At 51.0% G+C, this 21,211-nt stretch overlaps 7 protein-coding genes across 7 annotated transcripts; 3 read left to right on the top strand and 4 right to left on the bottom strand.

The window, feature by feature from the left end:
* Window positions 1-1,628: 1,628 nt before the first annotated feature.
* On the top strand, window positions 1,629-2,556 carry CGCA056_v003920 (uncharacterized protein; the record flags this gene model as incomplete). The annotated part of the gene is made up of 6 exons (XM_037319176.1): window positions 1,629-1,758; window positions 1,821-1,840; window positions 1,911-1,974; window positions 2,026-2,066; window positions 2,144-2,497; window positions 2,548-2,556. 6 exons carry the CDS (start codon window positions 1,629-1,631, stop codon window positions 2,554-2,556), a joined length of 618 nt encoding a protein of 205 aa, XP_037182441.1.
* An 824-nt stretch (window positions 2,557-3,380) lies between these two features.
* Window positions 3,381-4,016, bottom strand: CGCA056_v003921 (putative transporter; the record flags this gene model as incomplete). The annotated part of the gene is made up of 1 exon (XM_037319177.1): window positions 3,381-4,016. One exon carries the CDS (start codon window positions 4,014-4,016, stop codon window positions 3,381-3,383), a length of 636 nt encoding a protein of 211 aa, XP_037182440.1.
* A 432-nt stretch (window positions 4,017-4,448) lies between these two features.
* CGCA056_v003922 (Drug resistance protein) lies at window positions 4,449-4,996 on the bottom strand (the record flags this gene model as incomplete). The annotated part of the gene is made up of 2 exons (XM_037319178.1): window positions 4,449-4,766; window positions 4,829-4,996. 2 exons carry the CDS (start codon window positions 4,994-4,996, stop codon window positions 4,449-4,451), a joined length of 486 nt encoding a protein of 161 aa, XP_037182443.1.
* Window positions 4,997-5,753: 757 nt separating this feature from the next.
* Window positions 5,754-7,319, top strand: BEA4-1 (Beauvericin cluster-specific repressor BEA4; the record flags this gene model as incomplete). Its single annotated transcript, XM_037319179.1, has 3 exons — window positions 5,754-6,111; window positions 6,183-6,454; window positions 6,516-7,319. The coding sequence occupies 3 exons, from the start codon at window positions 5,754-5,756 to the stop codon at window positions 7,317-7,319; spliced, it is 1,434 nt and encodes a 477-aa protein (XP_037182442.1).
* Window positions 7,320-9,990: 2,671 nt separating this feature from the next.
* On the top strand, window positions 9,991-13,716 carry CGCA056_v003924 (Calcium-transporting ATPase 2; the record flags this gene model as incomplete). The annotated part of the gene is made up of 6 exons (XM_037319180.1): window positions 9,991-10,655; window positions 10,705-11,096; window positions 11,146-11,576; window positions 11,632-12,777; window positions 12,854-13,069; window positions 13,123-13,716. The coding sequence occupies 6 exons, from the start codon at window positions 9,991-9,993 to the stop codon at window positions 13,714-13,716; spliced, it is 3,444 nt and encodes a 1,147-aa protein (XP_037182437.1).
* A 2,679-nt stretch (window positions 13,717-16,395) lies between these two features.
* CGCA056_v003925 (Thiamine pathway transporter THI73) lies at window positions 16,396-18,030 on the bottom strand (the record flags this gene model as incomplete). The annotated part of the gene is made up of 3 exons (XM_037319181.1): window positions 16,396-16,680; window positions 16,736-17,443; window positions 17,491-18,030. The coding sequence occupies 3 exons, from the start codon at window positions 18,028-18,030 to the stop codon at window positions 16,396-16,398; spliced, it is 1,533 nt and encodes a 510-aa protein (XP_037182436.1).
* A 548-nt stretch (window positions 18,031-18,578) lies between these two features.
* phoD-0 (Alkaline phosphatase D) lies at window positions 18,579-20,794 on the bottom strand (the record flags this gene model as incomplete). The annotated part of the gene is made up of 7 exons (XM_037319182.1): window positions 18,579-19,364; window positions 19,435-19,544; window positions 19,596-19,724; window positions 19,773-19,873; window positions 19,933-20,089; window positions 20,143-20,260; window positions 20,327-20,794. 7 exons carry the CDS (start codon window positions 20,792-20,794, stop codon window positions 18,579-18,581), a joined length of 1,869 nt encoding a protein of 622 aa, XP_037182439.1.
* Between the last annotated feature and the right edge of the window lie 417 nt (window positions 20,795-21,211).

A 21,211-nucleotide genomic window follows, 5' to 3' on the forward strand; every position in this document is an offset into this window, starting at 1 on the left:
GAAGTCCACGTCTTCCCGAAACTCTGTTCTAGCCGCATGCTAATCGATCACAACACTGTGAACCTTCTCAACTTTGTTCTCGATAGGGATGCATTCAGCATTCTCCAGGCCAAAAGACGGGAAAGGGGCCTTTTGCTACTTCTCGGACTGTAGAAACGAACCGAGAGACAGGAGGGTCAACGGGGTTCCCCGCTTGTTGATGTGCACCAACCAGATTAAATCATTAGACGAACTGTCAATCTTCCTGCCTCCTCATTGTGGATTCCGTATGCACGACATGGCTCAAGGGTGCACAGCTCATGGATGGTGAATCTCCTTGGGCTGCTCAATCAGGCACCGCCGCATTTGCCATCAAACTAGTCAGTTCGGACTTGTTTCGACCAGTCCCGTCAGATTCTTCGTCTCAATATGAGTGCCCAGAGACAGAAGCCTGCAGAGCTGTTGCTGTGTTCAATAACGGCTCTCGTAGTTTTCCATGGCGCTCCCCTCATGCAGATATGACGTTCATAGCTCAAATCTAGATTTTGAATAGCTAGAGGCATTTCAAGCAAGAATATGTTGCGCAACTTAAGATTCCTGGCGTCCGTGGCTTCAGCCGAAGTAGGGGAGGGCTATACCCACAAGGATGCCTACAAGGACTAGCAACCCACGCGCGGCTACTTACTCAGGAATGCCACTGGACATGTCCCTAAACGCTGTATTTCTCGAACTGCCAAGCTCGATCTATTCCCCGCGGTGACTAAAGCCTCGATTGTGAAGGTGCCATTAAATTCGACAGAATTGACACTGGATGCCTACAATAACGTCCAGATGTGTTTATCAGCCCAGGATAGATCAACAGGGGAGACCTCAAAAAAGTAAAATAGAGCTCATGATCCACAGAAACGTCTAAGCATCACGCTCGTGCGTGCGTCTTTGGTTCTTGGATCATCTCCACTCGCTCCGTCTTCAACCCCCTGAAAACGACCATCTTCCCACAAGTAGTGGCGTGAGCACCATAGGGCCGGGGATCACGAGCCAACTGTTCCTCAGAAAGGAAGGCCATTTTGAATGGAGCGAATCAACGGCCTTCAGAGGAGCCTGGACCAATATGCAAGGATCAAATGCATGGGCTTTGATCGTCTATGAGGGTCAAGAACCACACTGCTGTGGAGGTAGCCGGAGGAATTACGAGACCACAAAAGTTGGTAAGCATTGTCAAGCGTTGGAAGGCTTACCGTGGGTGTTCAAATTCAACAATGAACAGCTTTACTAGCAGCTACAGCGACGCGGAAAATTTTGTATGACTCGCTGCTCTGTTCCTCCAAACAGGCGAAGGTTGCCTAGACGTCAGCAGGGCAGGCGATTTGCAACCATAGAAGCCGTTTCCCGGTTCAGCTCCCTGACACGTAGTAATGCGACAGAGTACCCTTGAAAATGTCCGAGCGGTAGATGTCTTGAAAACTGCGGCTTCCTTGGCTTCAAAAAATGCTGCCCTTAAAATTTGCTATCCCGCCTTCCTTATTTAAATTCCTGGGGTGGAACGCTTGTCAGAACTGCTCGACTTGCGCGTCCTTTCGTTTCCAAAGGGCATGGTGGTGACCGATTTACTTGTGTTTGCACGCCAAGCTATTGGCGAAGCTTTAGCCATGGAACTCAACCAAGCTCAGTGCAGAGCTCTTGGAATCAACGCCGGTTTTATTATCTTCATAATCATCATTATGGGAATGCAAATGTGGGCAAGGCTTGTCATCACGAAGGCTATTGGCCTCGGCGACAGTAAGTACATTATTGAAAGAGACTACTTCATAGAGACGATAATACTAATTCAGAGGCGCCAGTCATGATGGCTTTTGGAACAGTAAGACGCCATAAGAGGAATTCGTTTTTCTCTCCGGTTAATGAAAAATTGTGAGCACTGACTTGTTCAGCTGACGACAATTGCTTTGTCTATCACCGTAATGATTTCGGTCGTTCGCGGTATTGGGAAGATCAGTGAGTTTTCTATCTCCAACCCCGCTCATCACCATTTCTGAGAGAAACCAGGGATAGACATTCCAGCAGAGGCTTGGGAGCCCATGCTTCTAGTGAGTGTCGTGATTGTCAACATATTTCTGCATCGAGCTCGTGACGTTCAAACAGTACTGACAGCAATGCGGTGTAGTCATTTTGGGTCTCTCGCTTACTGTATGCAATCGCCATGGTGCTCGTCAAGGTCGCCCTGCTTCTGTTCTACTTGCGCCTTGATGATCGACTACTCATGAGATGGGCGGTCCATAGCCTCACAGTGGTTGTCATTGGCATGGGCGTGGGGCACTTTGTCATGTCTGTTGTCGAGTGCAGTCCACCGGAGGTCTTTTGGACATCGAGAGGAGACCGCATGATCTATATGCAACAATGCATGGCGCAATCCAAACAACAAGCATTTTGGGATGCTGCCGGTATTATCGTCATTATCACGGATATATGTCTTTGGATCTGCCCGATCCCTATGATTTGGAATCTCCAGCTTCCAAAGGTAAGTCACCTTCCCTCATTGCTAAGATATAAGCGTTCACATGAAATCAGCGACAATAGTGGGCAGTCTCGGCCGTGTTTGCCCTGGGTATCATATCAGTTGTTGGTGAGTGTTGAGTAAGAACGCACCGACTTCCTTCCGCTCACCATAATCTCCCAGCGGGATGCGTTCGGTTCTAATATGTGCGACAACTAGCAAACGAGCCGGAGCTCTATCAACAATTGGCCTACTCCCTCGTCTGGTACGCACTGGAGCTTTATGCAACCATCTTCTGCGGCTGCTCCTCGGCTCTGAAAGTGTTTTTCAAGAGGTACTTTCCGGCTCTGTTGGGGTCTTCCTCATCCAGAACAGGGTATCCTCTTGACAGCTGCGGAAACAATGGCACCAAAACGAGGACATCTCATCCTTTGACCAACCTATCTGACAGACGTCCCGGAAACCATACAGTAATCTCTTCAGGGGGTCGAGGAGGGGGAGTAACGGCGAATACAAGAGATTCATCGAAGAACGATAGCGAAGAAGCCATCATTTTGGGGGAACATGGAATCCAAAAACAGACGGAAATTCAAGTTAGACAAGAGACGGCGAGAATGTCAAGTGATTCAGAAGGCAGGCGCCCAAGGAGCGGCTCACATGACAGGCCAAAAGCTCGATCATTCGTGGCTTGATTGAGGGGGAAGTTACGAATGGAAAAGGGGGAAGAAATGCAGTGCTTGACAATAGAAGTACTGTGAAATCTGATGAATGATGCTAGGACGAGCGTTTTGGGGTATCCCTCAACCATAATGCAAAAGACGCTATCTACGGTTGAGATTGATTTGATCGGCTTCTCATACAACGTATGACCGTCCTGAAGACGCCTAAGTTTTGTTACATCCATATCTTAACGGTGATGATCCTCCAAAGTTGTTTGGCCCGCTGCTTCCCGCTGCCGTTTCTCTTCCACCGTCAAGTCACTACTAGCTGACCCAATTCTGACAGTGGAAAAAAGACTGGCTGCGGCACTTGCTGCTCCTACTCCAACCCAAAACGCCGATTTATAACTGGACCTGAGCCCGGAGTCGCTTGTTTGATGGACAGCTATGTCCGCCATGCCCAACCAGAAGCTGATTCCAAGAAACAGTAGACTGTTGATGAGAGCACCAGCAAACCCTTGATGGTGTTGAGGTAGAGACGTTGTTATATATACATTGCTGACGGTGAAAGCAATGTCGATGCCAATTGTTGCACAGACCATTGACGGAAAGACGTATGCCCAGTAGCTTGGATCTTCAGGCATAATGGCAAAAAGTAGAACACACACAATACTTCCACAACCTGAAATGATCAGAAGAAGCCTTCCGGGGAGTAAGTGGAGAGTGAAACCTCCCAGGAGCCCGATTGTTACCCCTCCAGCAGCCAGGGGCACGTACCAGGCAGCCGTAAGCAGTGGCGATGCATGGAGAACCAACTCAATGTAGAAACTGCTATAAAAGAGAAAAAGCCCAAAAACACCATATGTCAACCATAAGGCCAACATCAGAGTCTTGATGTACTTTGTCGAGAAAAGATCAGGCGGGAGAAGCGGACTGGATGCGACGCATTTCTCGATGTAAAAGCCGATTGCCAGCAGGAGAACGCCAACGACAAGGGTGACCAGAATCTGAGGGCTTTTCCAACCCTCTGGAGCCTGAGAACTGTCTGTAAGGGCGTAGATAAGAAGCGCAAGACCTGGTACGATTGTAACAGTACCTAGCCAATCCATCTGCACTTCATGCTTGTTGCCATAATCTTTCGGAATGGAAAAGAAAGAAATAGCAATCAGCACACCCAATATCATGGAGCTGACCCAGAAGTACCATCTCCATGACAAGTATTGCCCGGTCAGACCACCGATTAATATGCCGAAAAAGAAGCCGATAGGAGCGAAGGAACCGTAAAGTGCGAACACGAGATTCTTCCGAGGTCCGGGTCAATAGGTCTTGCCGAGCATCATCATGCCGGCCGGGAGGACTGCAGAGATCCCCAAGCCTGCCATGGCGCGACAGGCTATGAGCATGACGTAGTTATGGCTGAAGCCGGACAACAGGGTCCAAAGGAAGAACCATCCAAGACCAATCTTGAACGTAATAGAACCTCCGAACTTTTCGCTTACTCGGCCGAATGGGAGAAGGCAGGCGCCAGCGACAAGGGAAAACACACTCGATGGCCACGTCTGGGATTCGCTGGGGATATTGAGATCGGATGCAAGCTGGGGGAGGATGATGTGAAAGCCACCGACGAGATATTCCTGCAAGATTGGGGTCAGCCAAAGAGCAACCGTAGTTGGGCACGTTGATCAGATAAACTTACCCCCATTAGCATGAGTCCAAGTAGTGAGGAGCAAAAGCCGACCTCTGATAGCCAGGACCCAAACACTGCCGGGCGCTGCCGGCCCAGAACTTCGACATCTATGTCCATAGGGGAAGGGGAGTCCTCGGCGTCCCTTGTTTCTGTTGTTCGACTTTCTTGCGGTGTCATGTTGTATTGCCGATGCCGTCCGTGAAGATTGAGACAGAGTGTGTCGGAAGACTATCTTTGTTTGAGGTGTATGGAAAACGCCCTGGTTGCTTTGTAAGGTAGAGAGTATGGTTAGATGGTAGCAGGTGCGCCTTCGACAACAGGATAAGTCCGGGGATTCGACCTACATATACCTAGACATATTTTCAGGAAAACCCCAGTCTGGTATGCTGATTCGAGTTAAAAACATCCCTCATCACGCGAGAAGGGGCAGGAACAAGTGGATCGCCATTTCGCGGACAGTGACTGGTCGTGCTGTGTGCAACATGTTCAGGAAGGGAAAGATCATGACAATTGCGCCGCATTTTGTCATCAAAAGTCCATGTTTGGCGCAATGATTATCCATTTGCGGTTAGTCGGAAAAGGAGTCCAAAAGTAAAGCTCCATGTAAGCAACTGAATATCCTCATAAATGCGGTCCTGAGAGTCGTTGCCTTTTTCAACCTAGGACCGGGGCTCAGGGGCAACCCGCTGTGTTTGAATCAAAAACATGCTCACAGATCGTCTTGGTGCTCGTGCAACAGAAAAGCTGCTTCAGCGCTAAACCCTTTAAGGGTCGTCGGTGCGCTGCATTCTTCCCGTCCCCACGTCATTCCCATTTCGTCCATCAAGTGCGCCGCCATTCAACTCAGTCTCTCAGTTGAGAACATTTGCGCGCCCAGCCCCTGACCTCAACACACAAATGCCGACTATGAGACGCGAAGTGCCCGAGGCGGAAAATGCGGCCAATAACGCGTTCGAGAAACGGCTGCGCAACTTGCAAGAGGCGAAAACGGAAGTGTGATGAAGCCCGCCCCGAGTGCGGCCCCTGCATCCGACGTGGTCTTGAGTGTGAAGGGTACACGAAACCCCTTCGGTGGGTGAACGATACCACCAACATTCATTCCGTGAATGGACCAGAGACCTCGCGGCCTACGGATCGGGGGTTGGATACTAGCAATGTCAACACCCCTCCTTCGTCATCCTACCGCGTTCTCAACGACCAACCACAGAGTCGTAGGTTGGACGACGACTATCCGCTTCCGCCACGTCCAGATGAGGGTGGCCTTGACGGGCTGGACAACTTGTTCGAAACCTGTACGTTTTCAACCTTTTTAAAGCCTCTCAAAACGTCGGTGTCGCAGGCTCGCAGCCTAACGATCGCTCAGTTTTGAAATCTGGCCTTGGCAAGCTCTACAACGCGGAGACTCAGTCTTGGATCAGGCCTATTTTCGAGGACATGGCATCTCAAAGCAAGGCCCTCAGAATCATAGGCATCGCTATCCAGAGCTATGTAGACGATGGATGCGACGACCTGTCTGTTTCTTCCATGGAGCGTCTTGACCTTGCCCTCCGAACATTCCGCGCCGAGCTTGCTAGCCAACACGACGACATCAGGTCATCAACTGCCTTTGCCGGGTTAATGGTTTGCTCTTTATGTGTAAGTGAAAGCATTCCACACAGGTAAACTGACTTCGAAATTATAATGCTGACGAGCGTAGCTTCTGTTAGCGCGTCCTTTTACGATGTATGTCCAACTTATGGCAAACTTATACAACTTGGACGCCAAAATGCACTTGTTAGAGCCAGGCCCCGGGCGCGACCTTCCGACGCTCCATATGCTGGAGTCTATGTGCGTGATGGACTTGCCTTTGTATGTGGTCGGCCGAGTAAGCCCCTCAATCGGGCTTTGGAAGCGGTTCAGAAAGACTCAAGACAGTTGGCCCGGGGGTAGGATTGGCGGAGTCGAGGTCGGTATAGGAATGCCCCGATCTCTTATTGACGTACTGGCCGACATACCGGATGGCCCTCAAGCAAGTGTCGAGTCCAGACTATGGATATGGCCAGGGGAAATTGGGGAGTTCATACAGTGTCACTTGTGGGACTGTTGGCGGTTCGCGGGCATTCTCGAAATTCGCAGAAGAAAGAGACTCCAAGACGGACAAGCTCAGGAGAAAACCCAGTTCGCGCCAAATACAGGCGTGATCATGTGCCGGCTGATTTCTGCGATGGACGCTATCCACAAGCATATCCGTTTTGACCTTGACCGCGAAAAGTACTCGCTGATACAGAACGGGATGGTGTTTCCTGTTACAGCGGCCAGCTTAGAGTTTCGAGAGCTGGGCGGCCATCCTGAATGGAAAACCACACTGGAAAGTTTCCGTGAACATTTGTCCAAAAGAGACCCGTTCAACTTTCTGAAGGTCATATTTGAGCTGCTCGACGAGGCACACGCTTCAGGGATAGAGGTCTTCGACATAAACGAAGCAGCACGAGGAAGAGGAGTCGAAGTTGTCTTGTTTTAGAAATGTTGTTGGCCAAACTGTCAGACATGTTAAAGTTGCGAACGAATCGATGCTTATGAACAAGCTTGACTTTAGGAAGAGATCGCATACCTTTGATCACAGTGCGGTGCGTAAAAGTTGTTGCGTCGGTAATTCCACGTCAGTAAACCATCTCAGGGGGATTATTCCCCAACCTCACCGCCAGGCTGAACAATACCTTATGTGCTTCCACAAAAGTTTCTTCTGCTTCTTGAATCGTCAGCAGGTCTTCGGGGCAGCAAATTGCGTTGCATGATGGATACATGTCCCATGCAAGACATCTTCACTTGAAATAGAAAGGTCCTGAATGAGGTCCAACATTATCCATACAAACTCCTGGCTCGGAGTCAAAGTATCTTCCGAAGGCTTCTTGTCAGCATGTTTCCGAGGAACCTCGTAAGTTGCTGATGTGACCATGACCTCCGAGGTCGTCATGAACGCGTTTCTGTCGCCTGTGTGAGCCAGTCAAACTGCGATATAAGTACACGCCGAGTGTGATGATGCCTGGGCTACTTTTCAACGTCGTCCACTCACATCCTCGTGCTGAACACCAGCTGCGACGAACCAATGAAGCTCTTAAGGTCCGTGCTACGAAAACGCTTGAGCACGCCTACTATTGCGATATCTTAGGGGATCAAGAAAGTAAATCAACAAACTGCTCGTCAAGATCAGGTGCGAAGTCATCATTGTTGCGTTGAAAAGGTGGTAGCATTGAACACTAGAAAAATGAGTGACCCATCGAGCCCCGGTTGAGTGGATGTGTATGGAGCTCTGCTCTCCGACACAAACGGGATGAGGCCTCCTCACCAAAATAAGAGTACCGGAAGATCAAGCGAGACAAGGACTCCAAGTGATCAACAACAGGGGCCATATTGGTAGCGACCGAGCGTTAGTCCAAAGCGTTGGTTTTGGTTCTGACGCGAGATGTGGAAATAAAACTTGCCATCCAGAAAACCTGGCAGAATCCAGCGGTTGGGGTTGACGATGATGCTTCCAAGTAACAATTCGTGACAGCAATTCGTCGGCTCGGCGTCGGCCGAAGGAGCTTGCGCCGGTAGCTTCGTCGAAGACCTAAATGACAGCACTAATTGCCGACATATTTACAGGGGCCGTAAGCCCCGGAAAGTACAGCATCCGGATGCAAAGCAACGCCGACCGACAGCACAGGTCAAGAGTTGCATTTTGCTCTGCGCAAAGCAACGGTGTCAAGTTTGCTATGTGGCTGGATTTGACGCGTCGAGGGGGCCAACATAGGCTTGGCTTGTGGGAGATAGCATGATCAGCAAGAGAGGGGCTCGCGGCTCGACATGACCGGTCTCGTGCTGGCAGCGGAAACGACATTTCGGTTCGACAGTCAGACTGTTGGACATCTTGGCTCGGCTGTGTATGTAAGAGATGGTCGCTTCCTGCGCAGAACCACGCCGTCGTTCTTGCGCGAGCGAAACATAGCGTCATTATATGGAAACTGAAATCGAAGAAAGGACGGCAAGAGGAAACGAGCTTCTGTGGCCAAGAAACAAATGCTACGAGGTTTCGCGTTCTGCTACAAGCCCCAGTCAAAGCGCTGCGTCAGTACCGTACCGTACCATACCATACCGCGCGGGAGGAGTCCAACAGGAGTTCATCAAGGCCGATGGCGGCGATGGGAGGCGGGAAACACGGTGAGCCGGGTGGAGATACCCCGCTTGAGGTGATTGCGAGTAGGATTTCGCGAATCAAGGGCGACAGGGAAAGATCAAGCGAGGTCGTATCAACCGCACACGTGCGCCGTCTGACCTTCCATTTGAAGCTCCTGATGCGCCGCCAACACCGCAGAAGAATGACTTTCTCACTGCGTCTGTCAAATAGAATTCCAGACCCCTCTTTCGCCTGACTCTTGGCCTGTCGCCGGCGCCAGGCCAGGAGCAAAAAACCTCGCTCATCTGAACCGAGTTTGTCAGTGTTGTCAGAACGGCTAAACCTTCCCCCTATCCGCATGCTCGTCTGATCTTGCCATCATCTCGCTTAATCTTTGCTAGAAAATCCCTCGTCTGCGCCAAACTGTGCTCACAAATTTTGCTAATCTCCGGCTCATCTTGCTTTTCTCTCTCGCGTCCACCTTCCCCTCCCTTAAAGTTCTTGGCATCTTCCACATCCCGCTGCTTATGATCATCATTCTGAGCTCCTTGGAATCCTCTCTTAAACTGCCAAGACTGCATCATGTGCTGTCCGTTGGTCCTGAGGCTGACCTAGACTGCCACCGGCGGGCCTTCACTCCACACACACCGCAAAATGCCTGCTTGTTTAAGCTTGTCGAGAGCTCCTCGGGCCCCATCCCTGGATACCCGAGCTTATCAGATCGCATCAGAGGCTATCATTTCGTCAATATAATGTCCGTTGAATTGTGGCAGTGCTGAGCCAACCGGGACCTTTGACCTTTTGCTTTTGCCGCTCTACTGGAGAAGTGGAGAGCTATGTCTCTTCCGGTTGACAAGATGGTGTTGTATGGCCAGTCTGGAAGAAGCTGCAGGAGGGAGCCCGGAGAAAGCTGCCCTCTCTGCAGACACGCAGAAATATTCATATTGCTTGGCCGCCGCTTCTTCGGCACGCCTTGCTCCAGCTCGACAACACTTTCTCATTTCTACCAGCCCATACATGACTCCAGTAGCCCATGATGGCTGACAACTTTCTCAGCCCCAATCCAAACCCCACACATCCGGACTCCCGTCCGCGGGCCGTCAGCGATGCCGACACCATCACCCCCGACGGGACCAATCCTTTCTTGACACCGTCCGGCACAACTGCTGCCCCCAGTGCCGCCCCAAGCTTCGTTCTTGAGGATCCAGACTCGGCTCTTCACCCAGACCCTGGAACAGAGCACGACTTTCGCGTCGACAACAATCCCTTCGCGTTTTCCCCCGGCCAGCTGAACAAGCTCTTCAATCCCAAGTCTCTATCGGCATTCCGAGCTCTTGGCGGTCTCCAGGGAATCGCGCGGGGCATCCAGACCGATGTACGCAGCGGACTCAGTGTTGACGAGACCGGCGTCAAGTCCACAGTCTCGTTCAGCGACGCCGTCGACTTTGATTCCAAACCTGCGACGCCAACAGAGAGGCACGCGACCACATCTTCAACACCATTCGCCGATCGCACGCGCATTTACGGTCGCAATGTCCTCCCACCGAAGAAGGGCAAGTCTATCTGGAGGCTCATGTACATTGAGCTCAGCGAAAAGGTCATCATTCTCTTGACCGTCGCTGGTATCATCTCTTTGGCACTGGGTTTGTACGAGACTTTGGGTGTCGAAAGGCCGGCAGGCTCGCCGGCATCGGTCGACTGGTATGTCCTTTCCACTCGATTACATCACTCCAGGCTGACAGTCACCCAGGGTAGAGGGCGTGGCCATTTGCGCCGCAGTCATCATCGTCGTCGTCGTCGGTTCCCACAACAATTGGCAGAAAGAACAGGCATTCGTGCGATTGAACACCAAAAAGGATGATCGTCAGGTCAAAGTCATTCGGTCAGGCCGATCTCTCATGATCAATGTGAATGAGATTCTCGTCGGAGAAGTTCTTCATCTTGAGCCGGGAGACATGGTGCCTGCCGATGGTATTCTGATCGAAGGCCAGGACTTGAAGTGCGATGAATCTTCGGCTACTGGCGAATCCGACGTCCTCAAGAAGACCGCCGGTGACCAGGTCATGAAGCTTCTCGACACAAAGCACGACAACCTCGACGACCTCGACCCATTCATCATTTCTGGCTCGAAGGTGCTTGAGGGTAAGTTTCTTCGGACCAGTGGATGTGGAAATGTGCTGATTGGCTCTAGGTATGGGCACGTATGTTTGCACTTCTGTCGGAGTGCACAGCAGCTTCGGCAAGATCATGATGTCTGTTCGCTACGATGTCGAAGCCACTCCCCTGCAGAAGAAGCTGGAAGGTCTTGCGGTTGCCATCGCTAAGTTCGGTGGAGGCGCATCCGCCTTGATGTTCTTCATTCTTCTTTTCCGATTCCTCGCGACTTTGCCAGAGGATCACCGATCGCCAGCAGACAAGGCGTCTACTTTCATGGATCTGCTTGTCGTCGCAATTGCGATCATCGCAGTCGCAGTGCCCGAAGGATTGCCACTGGCCGTCACCCTCGCCTTGGCTTTTGCGACCACCAAGCTCCTGAAAGAGAACAACCTCGTCCGAGTGCTCCGCGCCTGTGAGACCATGGGCAACGCAACAACCATTTGCTCAGACAAGACGGGAACGCTGGTGAGATCCGCAACAAGATCAAATGCAAGGCGCACACTTACTGACTTGGTCACAGACAACGAACAAGATGACAGTGGTAGCCGGAACGTTCTCGACGACAAGCTTCACAGCTCTGGCGCAATCCGACCGCAAAAAGTCTACCGATGGCACCGTCCCTGTTTCTACATGGGCCTCATCTGCACCCACGGCAACCAAAGAGCTGATTGTGCAGTCAGTTGCGGTCAACTCGACTGCCTTCGAAGGCCAAGAAGATGGCCAGGCTACTTTCATTGGATCCAAGACTGAAACAGCTCTGTTGTCTCTGGCCAAGGACCATCTGGGCCTGCAATCGCTGGCAGAGGCTCGCGCCAACGAACATGTTGTGCAAATGTTGCCTTTCGACTCGCGGAGAAAATGCATGGCTGCTGTGATCAAGCTTCGCGACCCCAACAAAGGCTACCGTCTTCTGGTCAAGGGAGCTTCGGAAATCCTGCTCGGGTACTGCTCGTCTCAGGCTAACTTGGAAACCTTGGACGAGGAGCCCCTGGATTCGACTCAACGACAAGCCCTACAGAACACCATCAACCAGTATGCCAGTCGATCATTGAGGACGATTGGCCTTGTCTACAAGGATTACCCACAATGGCCACCTGCCGGAATGCCTTCGGAGGACGGCCATGTCAAGATGGACTCTCTGCTGTCTCTTTCCGACCTTACCTTTCTCGGAATTGTTGGTATTCAGGACCCCGTTCGACCGGGCGTGCCTGATGCAGTCCGCAAGGCCCAACATGCCGGTGTCACTGTTCGTATGGTCACGGGCGATAACGTCATTACGGCACAGGCTATTGCAACGGAGTGTGGCATTTACACGGGCGGCGACGGCGTGATCATGGAAGGACCTGTTTTCCGCAAGCTGTCTGAGGGTGACATGAACGCTATTCTCCCAAAGCTTCAGGTCTTGGCTCGTTCATCCCCGGAGGACAAACGAATTCTCGTCACCAGATTGAAGGCCCTGGGAGAGACGGTAGCGGTGACTGGAGACGGCACGAATGACGCCCCAGCTCTGAAGGCTGCTGATGTCGGATTTTCTATGGGTATTTCCGGAACCGAGGTCGCTAAGGAGGCGTCGGCTATTGTTCTGATGGATGACAACTTCACTTCCATTGTGACAGCTCTCAAATGGGGCCGTGCAGTCAACGACGCTGTGCAGAAGTTTCTCCAGGTAAGCAATCTTGCTTCAGTTGTTGTCCGAGGACACATGACTCGTCCAGATTGACTAAATCTTCACTGCTGCACAGTTTCAAATCACTGTCAACATCACAGCAGTTATGCTTGCCTTCATCACAGCCATGTACGACGACCATATGGAGCCTGTACTTAAAGCCGTCCAGCTGCTTTGGGTCAATTTGATCATGGATACCTTCGCTGCCCTCGCGCTTGCAACCGATCCTCCGACCGAGAAGATTCTTGATCGGCCTCCTCAACCCAAGAGTGCTCCTCTGATCACCATTAACGTGAGTTGACCCAGGACTGGCAGATGATCTTGTACTGACAACCATGGCTGCAGATGTGGAAGATGATTATCGGCCAAGCAATTTTCCAGCTCGTCATCACTATCACGCTGTACTTTGCTGGTCCAGAGATTCTCAACTACGATCGTAACAGTGAAGACGAGATGCTGCAACTCGATACGATCATTTTCAACACTTTCGTTTGGATGCAAATTTTCAACGAATTCAACAACCGTCGCCTGGATAACAAGTTCAACGTCCTAGAAGGTGTTCATCGTAACCAATTCTTCATCTTCATCAATCTTCTGATGGTTGGTCTGCAAGTTGGCATCGTCTTCGTCGGTGGCCGTGTGTTCGAGATCAAGGAGGGAGGTCTCAATGGAAGCCAGTGGGCTATTTGCCTTGTTGTCGCCTTCATGTCCATGCCTTGGGGAGTTGTCGTACGCATTTTCCCCGACATTTGGTTCGAGAAGGCGGCCAAGTTCGTCGGCAGGCCCTTCGTCATCGTCTACAGAATCCTCGGAAAGGGCTTCTCAGCGATCGGAAGGCTCTTCAGGCGCAGGCCTAAGGCGAAGGATACCGAAAGCACCGACATACCTGCAACTGTGGTGATCGCTCCACCCGAGGAGAAAGGCCAGGAGAGGGGATAAAGAGAGGAAGACAAAGTGTTTAGGCAAGGAGCATGTTTGCTCATGATTGCATGTTTCCGGCACAAGTATGCGAGGGGTTGTTCTGCTTTCAGACTGCATCGCGGCGTGACCGATGAGGTTGCGATTCTAACGTCAATCGAAATTATGATCCGGGAATGGCTTACAAAAAAGGGGTGTGTACACTATGGAATACCATCTGTCGTTACTTAGTTCAACCAGTAAGAATTATATAATATTATGGCAGTCTATGTCTTATAATGTTCCTTGTGGCCCTGTTCTTCAGAGCTGCTGTCAAAACAGCTCAGCATTCTGTCATACAACCTCCATTACCAGCTTTTAGTGATAGTCGTAGCATGCTCCCCAGGATCTCGGCCAGGTATCGCTGGCGGTACTCAAAGTGCTTTGGGCCCTTTTGTTTGATCGTTTCGTTTGCAATTTCGATCATGGTTGGATATATCTCTTTTGGCATTTCCAACAGACGCTTTGCGTCTATCGTGACATCTGTCGATTCTTGGCCGACCAGAACAGGCGCGATAACAGCACTTTTCATGAGAGACAGGCAGAAATGTTCCAGAAGATCATTGGCGACGAGGTACTTCGTGACAGCCTCTAGAGATGTTGCGTCGGCCACCACCTCCCGAAGTGGCCGAGACTGGCCTCGAATTTCTCGCCAGGTTATCTCTGCAACCTCGAGCTCGCGAGTAATTGCATCTTCGGTCAGATGCAATGAGTCGCCGGCGGGTGGTCTGTCATAGGCCACATTGCGACGAAGCCACGAGTTGTAAAACATCGATGATAGAATCACTGGGATGAGTACGACGTAGCCTTCCCATCTTGTTGCCGTGACCATGGATGCACCACCACCAATTATGCTACTCACAGCACTGACCAAAGTGTAGATGTGAACATTGTGCATCCGTCGTTCGATAACCTTTACGGCTCGACTACTCTGGAGGCGAGGCGACTGGGCCGCGAGTCTTCGGTGCTGGGAAGCTCTGCGGAAGATGTAGGCCGACCATCCAGAGCTAATCAGGCCATAGAGAGCAATTGGGGCATTGCCGAGGTAGCCTGACAAAATGTTGCTTGCAAACCACGCTTGGCGATTCGCCCCTCCAATCGCCATGTATGTGCCGATACTAATGAGAAACGCGCCGAACCCACTGCATATGTCTAGCCCGAAGCGATTCGCGATTTCGCTTCCAAGTTCTCGAAAATTCGTGTCAAGAAGGACGTCGACGTCCAGCGTCGGCTGACTTCGTTGGAGACGCTCTAGCCTTTCTGCTTTCAAAGCGGCTCTCTCATTACGGAGGAAGCATACGTTCCGCCAACTCAAAAGAGTGTCTTTGAGGGCCAAAATTGACACGACCAACGCCAGCGTGCCGCCCAGGGCCATGAAGATGATGGCATATATAGGCACAGGAATTTCATTCCAGACGTTTGCGGCGAAGTCTCCGGCATTGGCGAGCTCGAGAAGACCCATAGTGCTGAGTAGAGTATTGCGCAAACGTGAAGATATTCGAGGAATCCATCGCCGGCGGTGTTTCGTCAAATCTGCTTGTGTCGGTGCATAGATAGGGGAAATCGGTACAGGCAGTGTCGTATCGGTTGCGGCCTCGGATTGCTTCTCGGTTCCTCTGGATGCATCTGCCCTCACTGGCTCTTGGTCTTCCAGTCTCGTCGTAACACTTGAGTCGCCGAGTGAGGCGATATCGGGGGTTGCTGATTCCATCGTGTCCAATTAACTCAAATAGTTGAGCGGGTACGTAGAACAGAATGAACGGAAGTGCTCCTTACAAGACCCGCAGCAGATACCTATGTAAGAGGGAGAAACAATAAGTTTCAATTGAAGAAACGAAGGACGGAGTAAACGAACTGGCTTGTGGAGGTGGGAAAGGGACTAGAGTGGGTGTCGTGACGGCTCACATCTCGGATGTCAGGCGACAGGAAGAACAATCAAAAACCCCGTGAACCTCCGGACGGTGGCCACGGGGGAGCTGACATCAAATACTTGGTCAGGCCCAGGCGCTCGGCCCGAAATAATGGGCCTCCTAGTGCCACGCAACTCAAACGACGATCGGAGTTCCAGGACCGGCAAGGTGCAAGCCATCACGGTTATCGGCACGGGAGGCAATATTGTGATCACCCTAAAAATAGGCGCCATAGGGCTGGATCGGTCCACCCCAAGCCCACATTCAAATCCGTCAAGACCGAAACTCGGGACTCCGGGGTAAGGACTGAGCCAATTGCAAAAAAAAAAATGTTTCACCCTAAAAGATGTAGGGGGTCACGGAATCCGCGGGGAAACTTGAGCTCCTTCAAAGCGCGCCCCTTCGCGAGGAGCCCAGACATGCAAGACATGCCGACTGGTTCATGCTTCGAATGAAAAGGATTTTCTTATCGAGCCTCAAACGTGTCGGCTTTCAACTCCTATCGATGAACTGGCATGTTAATTTCGGTGCCAGTTTTGAGGTCGGTGATGATACCGGCGGTATCGAAGATTCAAAGTTTAGCAAAGGTGATTTCGGCGATATTCATAACACACCGTCACCGAATTCAAGGGGGAAAAGCATTGTATTCAACGCTTGCAATCAAATTTTGGCTTACAGCTGCTTCATACGCTCTGCAATTTATGCCGCCTGTGGAGAGCGTTGGTAGGTTTACTTGCCCGCAACGCTTAGCTCACAGAGTGTACCGAAACTCCTTGTTCAAGCGGTCCGTCATATCACTGAACTCCACGTCCTTGAGATGGCCAAGTTGTCCGGCCCGCACGAGATTGTCGCGACGCTTGTTTTCCCAAACATAGTAAAAGCGCAGCATCAGAGTGAAGACCATTGCCAGCCCGCAAGTCACTATGATAGCGGTCTTGGCGGGGATGTATTCCGGTGCAGACTCGGCGGTAAAGGTCAATGGCCCGATAATGTTGCCTACGCAGAAGCAAATCAGAAGAGTGGCATTCATCGTGACCTATATCACAGAATCAGCGTTTCTGCATGCCGCTTGCAAATATGAGAGGGCTGACCTTTTTCGTATGACCGGCATAGTTCGCGCCGACGAGCGAATACAACAATGGCAAGGTCGCGCCAATGCAATTCGTCATGTAGTTGCCAATCAATTTCCCGGCTTTATTGTCGGCAGGCAAGAACGCCATGAGAGCTGCTCCAATGACACCAGGGATCAACAGGCAAATGATGTTCAGAGCACGTTGGTTGTATCGCCCCGCGACGTTGGTTGCAGCCAAGATTGAGACGATGCTCACGGCGCCGGACGGGATGGATAGAAGTGCAGTTTCTTTAGACGTGTATCCGAAACCTTTGATGATAGTTGCTTGAAATGAAGATACAGCCCCGTTGGGCACGTTTGACGTGATCGTGATCATTGCAAGCAGGTATGTCTGAGGATCAGCAAAACATTCGATGAATTGCGGCCACTTGAACTGCTTGTTTTCGACACCCGTCTGGTTGGCTCTTAGGCGCTCGATAGCCCATACCTTTTCCTCGGGAGATAGAAATTTGGCGTTCATCGGATTGTCTGGGAGCACAACAATGACAGTGATACCCACGGCAACAGTGACCAGACCGCATATCAGAAACATGATCTGCCAAGAGGTGAAGCTAGATCCATCGTAGTGTTGGAAGCCGAACGAGATGAGAGAACCGACTATGACGCCGCCGCCGGTGCCAAGGTACCAGATTCCCATGCGAGGAGGTTGTTCCTGGCGTTTGTACCACTGGAATGATGAGCAAGCCATCGTAATATGTGCAAAGAAGAGCTTACCATGGTTGTGATGACGATCAATGAAGGTGCAACTGCACTCTCGAAAACGCCGAGAAGAACTCTTGTAACGACAAGTCCGGCCCAGTTGTGGCAAGCCGATGTAACTGCCAGCACTGTTCCCCATAGGCAGACCATAATACCAATGTACTTTGCCGTTGGGTAGTGCTGCATTCCCCAAGCGTGAGGGAATTCGAAAGCAAGGTAGCTAACATAGAAGATCATGGCGAGTTGCGAATATTGATCGCCAGAAATGCCAGTATCCTTCTGGAGCCCCATGACGTTGGCGTAATTGATCAAGGTTTTGTCGAGATACTGGAGAATGTAGCATGCAAACATGAGCGGCACGATTCGCCAGTCAATCTTGCGTTTGAGTCTCCGCTCATCTTCATCAGTCATGAGGTTGACGTCGCCGCATTGTCGCAGAAACTCGAGAGCTGCATCAGCGTTTGACACGTCTTTGACCTCGCCCACAATTGTCTCCGGCTGAGCTTCGCGTGAGCTCGCTGACTTTTCGATGTCGAGCTTTTCCTTCGTATCCATCCTGAATATTTACCGGAAAAAGTATGTAGTCCTTGCAACACAGCAAACTGGTGAAGACATGATATTGATTCAAGCTTAAATGTCCGTCTTGAACTAGACGGAATATTATAATGCAACCCCGCGTTGATAACAGTTGCTCCATGACGTTCTTGATTCTCAAGATTGGCGCTGGCCGTGTGCATCTGCAGAAGACCCCCATAGATAAGTTCAGCGATCGCCAAGGACATTTGGTCCGGACCAATGGGAAGGCTAGGCACTGTTGACCATACTGCTGCAGGAAGGTGACCGGGGCCGGGGTCGGCATTTGTTATCTACAACTGCGGAAAAGAATAACCCGAAGATATCGGCTATCAGAAAACACTCTGATGTGTCGATGCTACCTCCTCTCTTCCTGATAAGAGTGTTTTCTTTGGGCGTCGGCATTCGTTCGGCGATCGGAAAGCCATCAAAACCAATCATGTAATTCCACAGATATGGAGTGGGAAAAGGATATATCAGTAACATAGAGAGTAGCATATTATATTATTTGTTCACGATCTCCCATCTATCTATGATGAGTCGTATTTGAGGTAATCGCCAGATCCGGTGTCGTGCGTGATGTTTGTTTGCACAACCCGGCCGTTCTTCAAGCTGCCGCTTTCGGCGATACCACCAACAGCAGCAGTGCCATTTTGTCGGTGCAACTTATTCTCACCAGCAATGACTGTGAAGTTGGCGAGCGAGATCTCGTAACCTTGCTTGATTCTTGTGGTCGGAATTCCGAAGAACGAGGCGTTGACGGCATTGTAGTCGATGCTAAGCTCGTAGTATCCTCTGTAAAAGAGATCCTGCCACTGCAACTCGCGGTTTGCGTTTGTGAGCCATGCAGAGCCGACATTCGCGTTTGCCAGGGAGATGTTTTGGCCTGCAGGGCACGGCGAGCTGACTGCAGATCCCGCAAACTCCACGCCCACGGATCCGGAACCAGTGTTCTGGTCATACTCGTGCTCGCCGAGCCAGACAAGGTCTGAAACCCATGAGGCGTGCGAGTCACCGGCGAGAAAGATGTTGTTGCTCACATTCTGCTCGTAGAGAACTTCGAAGGTGCGGTTGCGGTTGGCCTGGTACCCGTCCCATTGATCGGTATTGAATGGGTTCTCGGCTCCAAAGGACAGGCTCTCGTTCATTCGGCTAAAGATGATCTGGTTGCCAATGACGCGCCATTGCGCACCACGGGTGGAGCTGTCGCGAAGAGTGCGATAGAACCAAGTTTCCTGGCGAGGTCCCATCAGGGAGCGACTTGCTTCATTCTTGATGGAGTTGACGTAGTCAGTGTTCCAATAGACATCGGTGATCTTGGCATGTTGGTTAGAAGGTGATTCGAAGCAGCGGGATGAGCGTCACGGGTGACTGGAATGTGCTTACAGCTCGGTCATATTGCCGTGTGTCGAGCATGATCAAATCGAAAAGGTTGCCGAAGCTGAAGTCTCTCCAGATACGGAGGTTGTCATCCATGTCAACTTGGCGGATTGGCACTGCGAAAAATTAGTTGATGTTCATACTCGGTCGAGCAAACTGTGACGGACTCCACTCAAAATACGCACGAACAGCGTTCATCTTGCGCTGGTCAACAGAGACGCCCCCATCCATGATGAATGACTCTTCAGTGTTATTCAGCTCTGAAGCTCCATCTCTCCACGTATTGTCGGAAACCTCTGCGTCTCGTTAGCCTGGCTCAATGACATGAGTATGGCCACACTGACCATGGTCATCCCAGACTGGAATCCACGGAAACTGTTGATGGCTGGCAAGCAGATCCAGATCCGTTCTGTAAGTTGCCAAGCGCTTTCGATAATCGTAAAGGCTTTTGATAAGTCAGCAGGTCATGGTTCAGATGTGAAAACACTGTAAGCGAGTACTGACGTATAGATTTGGCGGTCAGGCAGCGGAATGCGGTCCAGAGAGTTACCCCATCCGTACTCGCCATTCCCATACTCGTAAATGTAGTCACCTAAATGGACGACGTAGTCGACTGAGTCCTTTCTCACCGGGTTCCCATAAGCGTTGAAAAAACCAAAAGCTGCATAACCATCAGTTTTTAGAAATTGCTTGCGGTCGAATGAGTAAACCCACGGAAGTTGCTGCAAGAGTACACGGCAATTCTCACAGGAGAATCAACCTTTGCATCCTTGGAGGGAATCGTCTTGGTACGGCCGACGGGCGAAGTATTGTTGGAGTCGCAAACGGAGAACTGGTAGTCTAGGAAGCGTTAAAATACAATAATCAGGAACTGATGAGGCATATACTTGCAATAGACGGTGTATGGTGCCAGTTTCTTGGCCTCGACCTTGACGGTGAAGTCAACATCGGAACTGGTGTATGCTGTGCCGGAGTCCACGACCGTGTCAAGCTTGTCGTCCGTTGCAATCTTCCAGTCAATACAAACTGGAGAGTCGCTCTTCTGCACATAGTTGTCGGTACTGTGGTCATAGAGAGGAACGTAACCGGAGACGGTTACGTTACTTTTGTCGTTGTCCATGTTAGGAGCGACGCGTGTCCAGAGAATGACACTATCATCGTAGGGATCGCCTGATGCAACTCCATGGGTGAAGTTGAGCTTTGCCGGATCCCATGGAGAATTCGCATACGTGCGCTTTGCCACCTTCCTGATGGAGATGCCAAGAGATGCATGGTGTTTGGACGGCGAAAGATAGTTCAAGTTCCCAGTGAAGGCCGCCGACGCCGTGATGGCAAGGGCAAGGGCACTGACCGCAGATTGAAGCATGATGGCGACGTAAACAATCTGCAACCGACCAAAAATGAGCGAAAGCTGCTGCTGCCAAAAAGGACCGCCACTTGAGTGTTCTAGTGAAAAACCGTCGCCTTTATGAAGAATCCAATAGCGTGGAGTTCTGCATCTCGAACTGAGACTAGTTTCCGGAGCTTCCAGTCAATCGGGATATGGAAGCTCGCCGTCTACACGCCTCCAAGATGAGCAAGCTCAAGCTCGTGGGTAATCATGTGACAGATGATTGGGCAATTGCGTTCAAAAAAAGACGGCAACTCGACAATCTCGCGTTCGATGACGACTTTGCTCAAGGATTATGGTTGTAGCCACCGCGATGGACCTATCAAATCGGGGTCTGCGCCGGTGGTGAGGACAGCATATCGACTAGGCACGGAGATTGCTGCATGGGACGAA

The sequence above is a fragment of the Colletotrichum aenigma genome (assembly GCF_013390185.1).
Source record: "Colletotrichum aenigma strain Cg56 chromosome Unknown KSG_Cg56_contig02, whole genome shotgun sequence".
Classification (NCBI taxonomy): domain Eukaryota; kingdom Fungi; phylum Ascomycota; class Sordariomycetes; order Glomerellales; family Glomerellaceae; genus Colletotrichum; species Colletotrichum aenigma.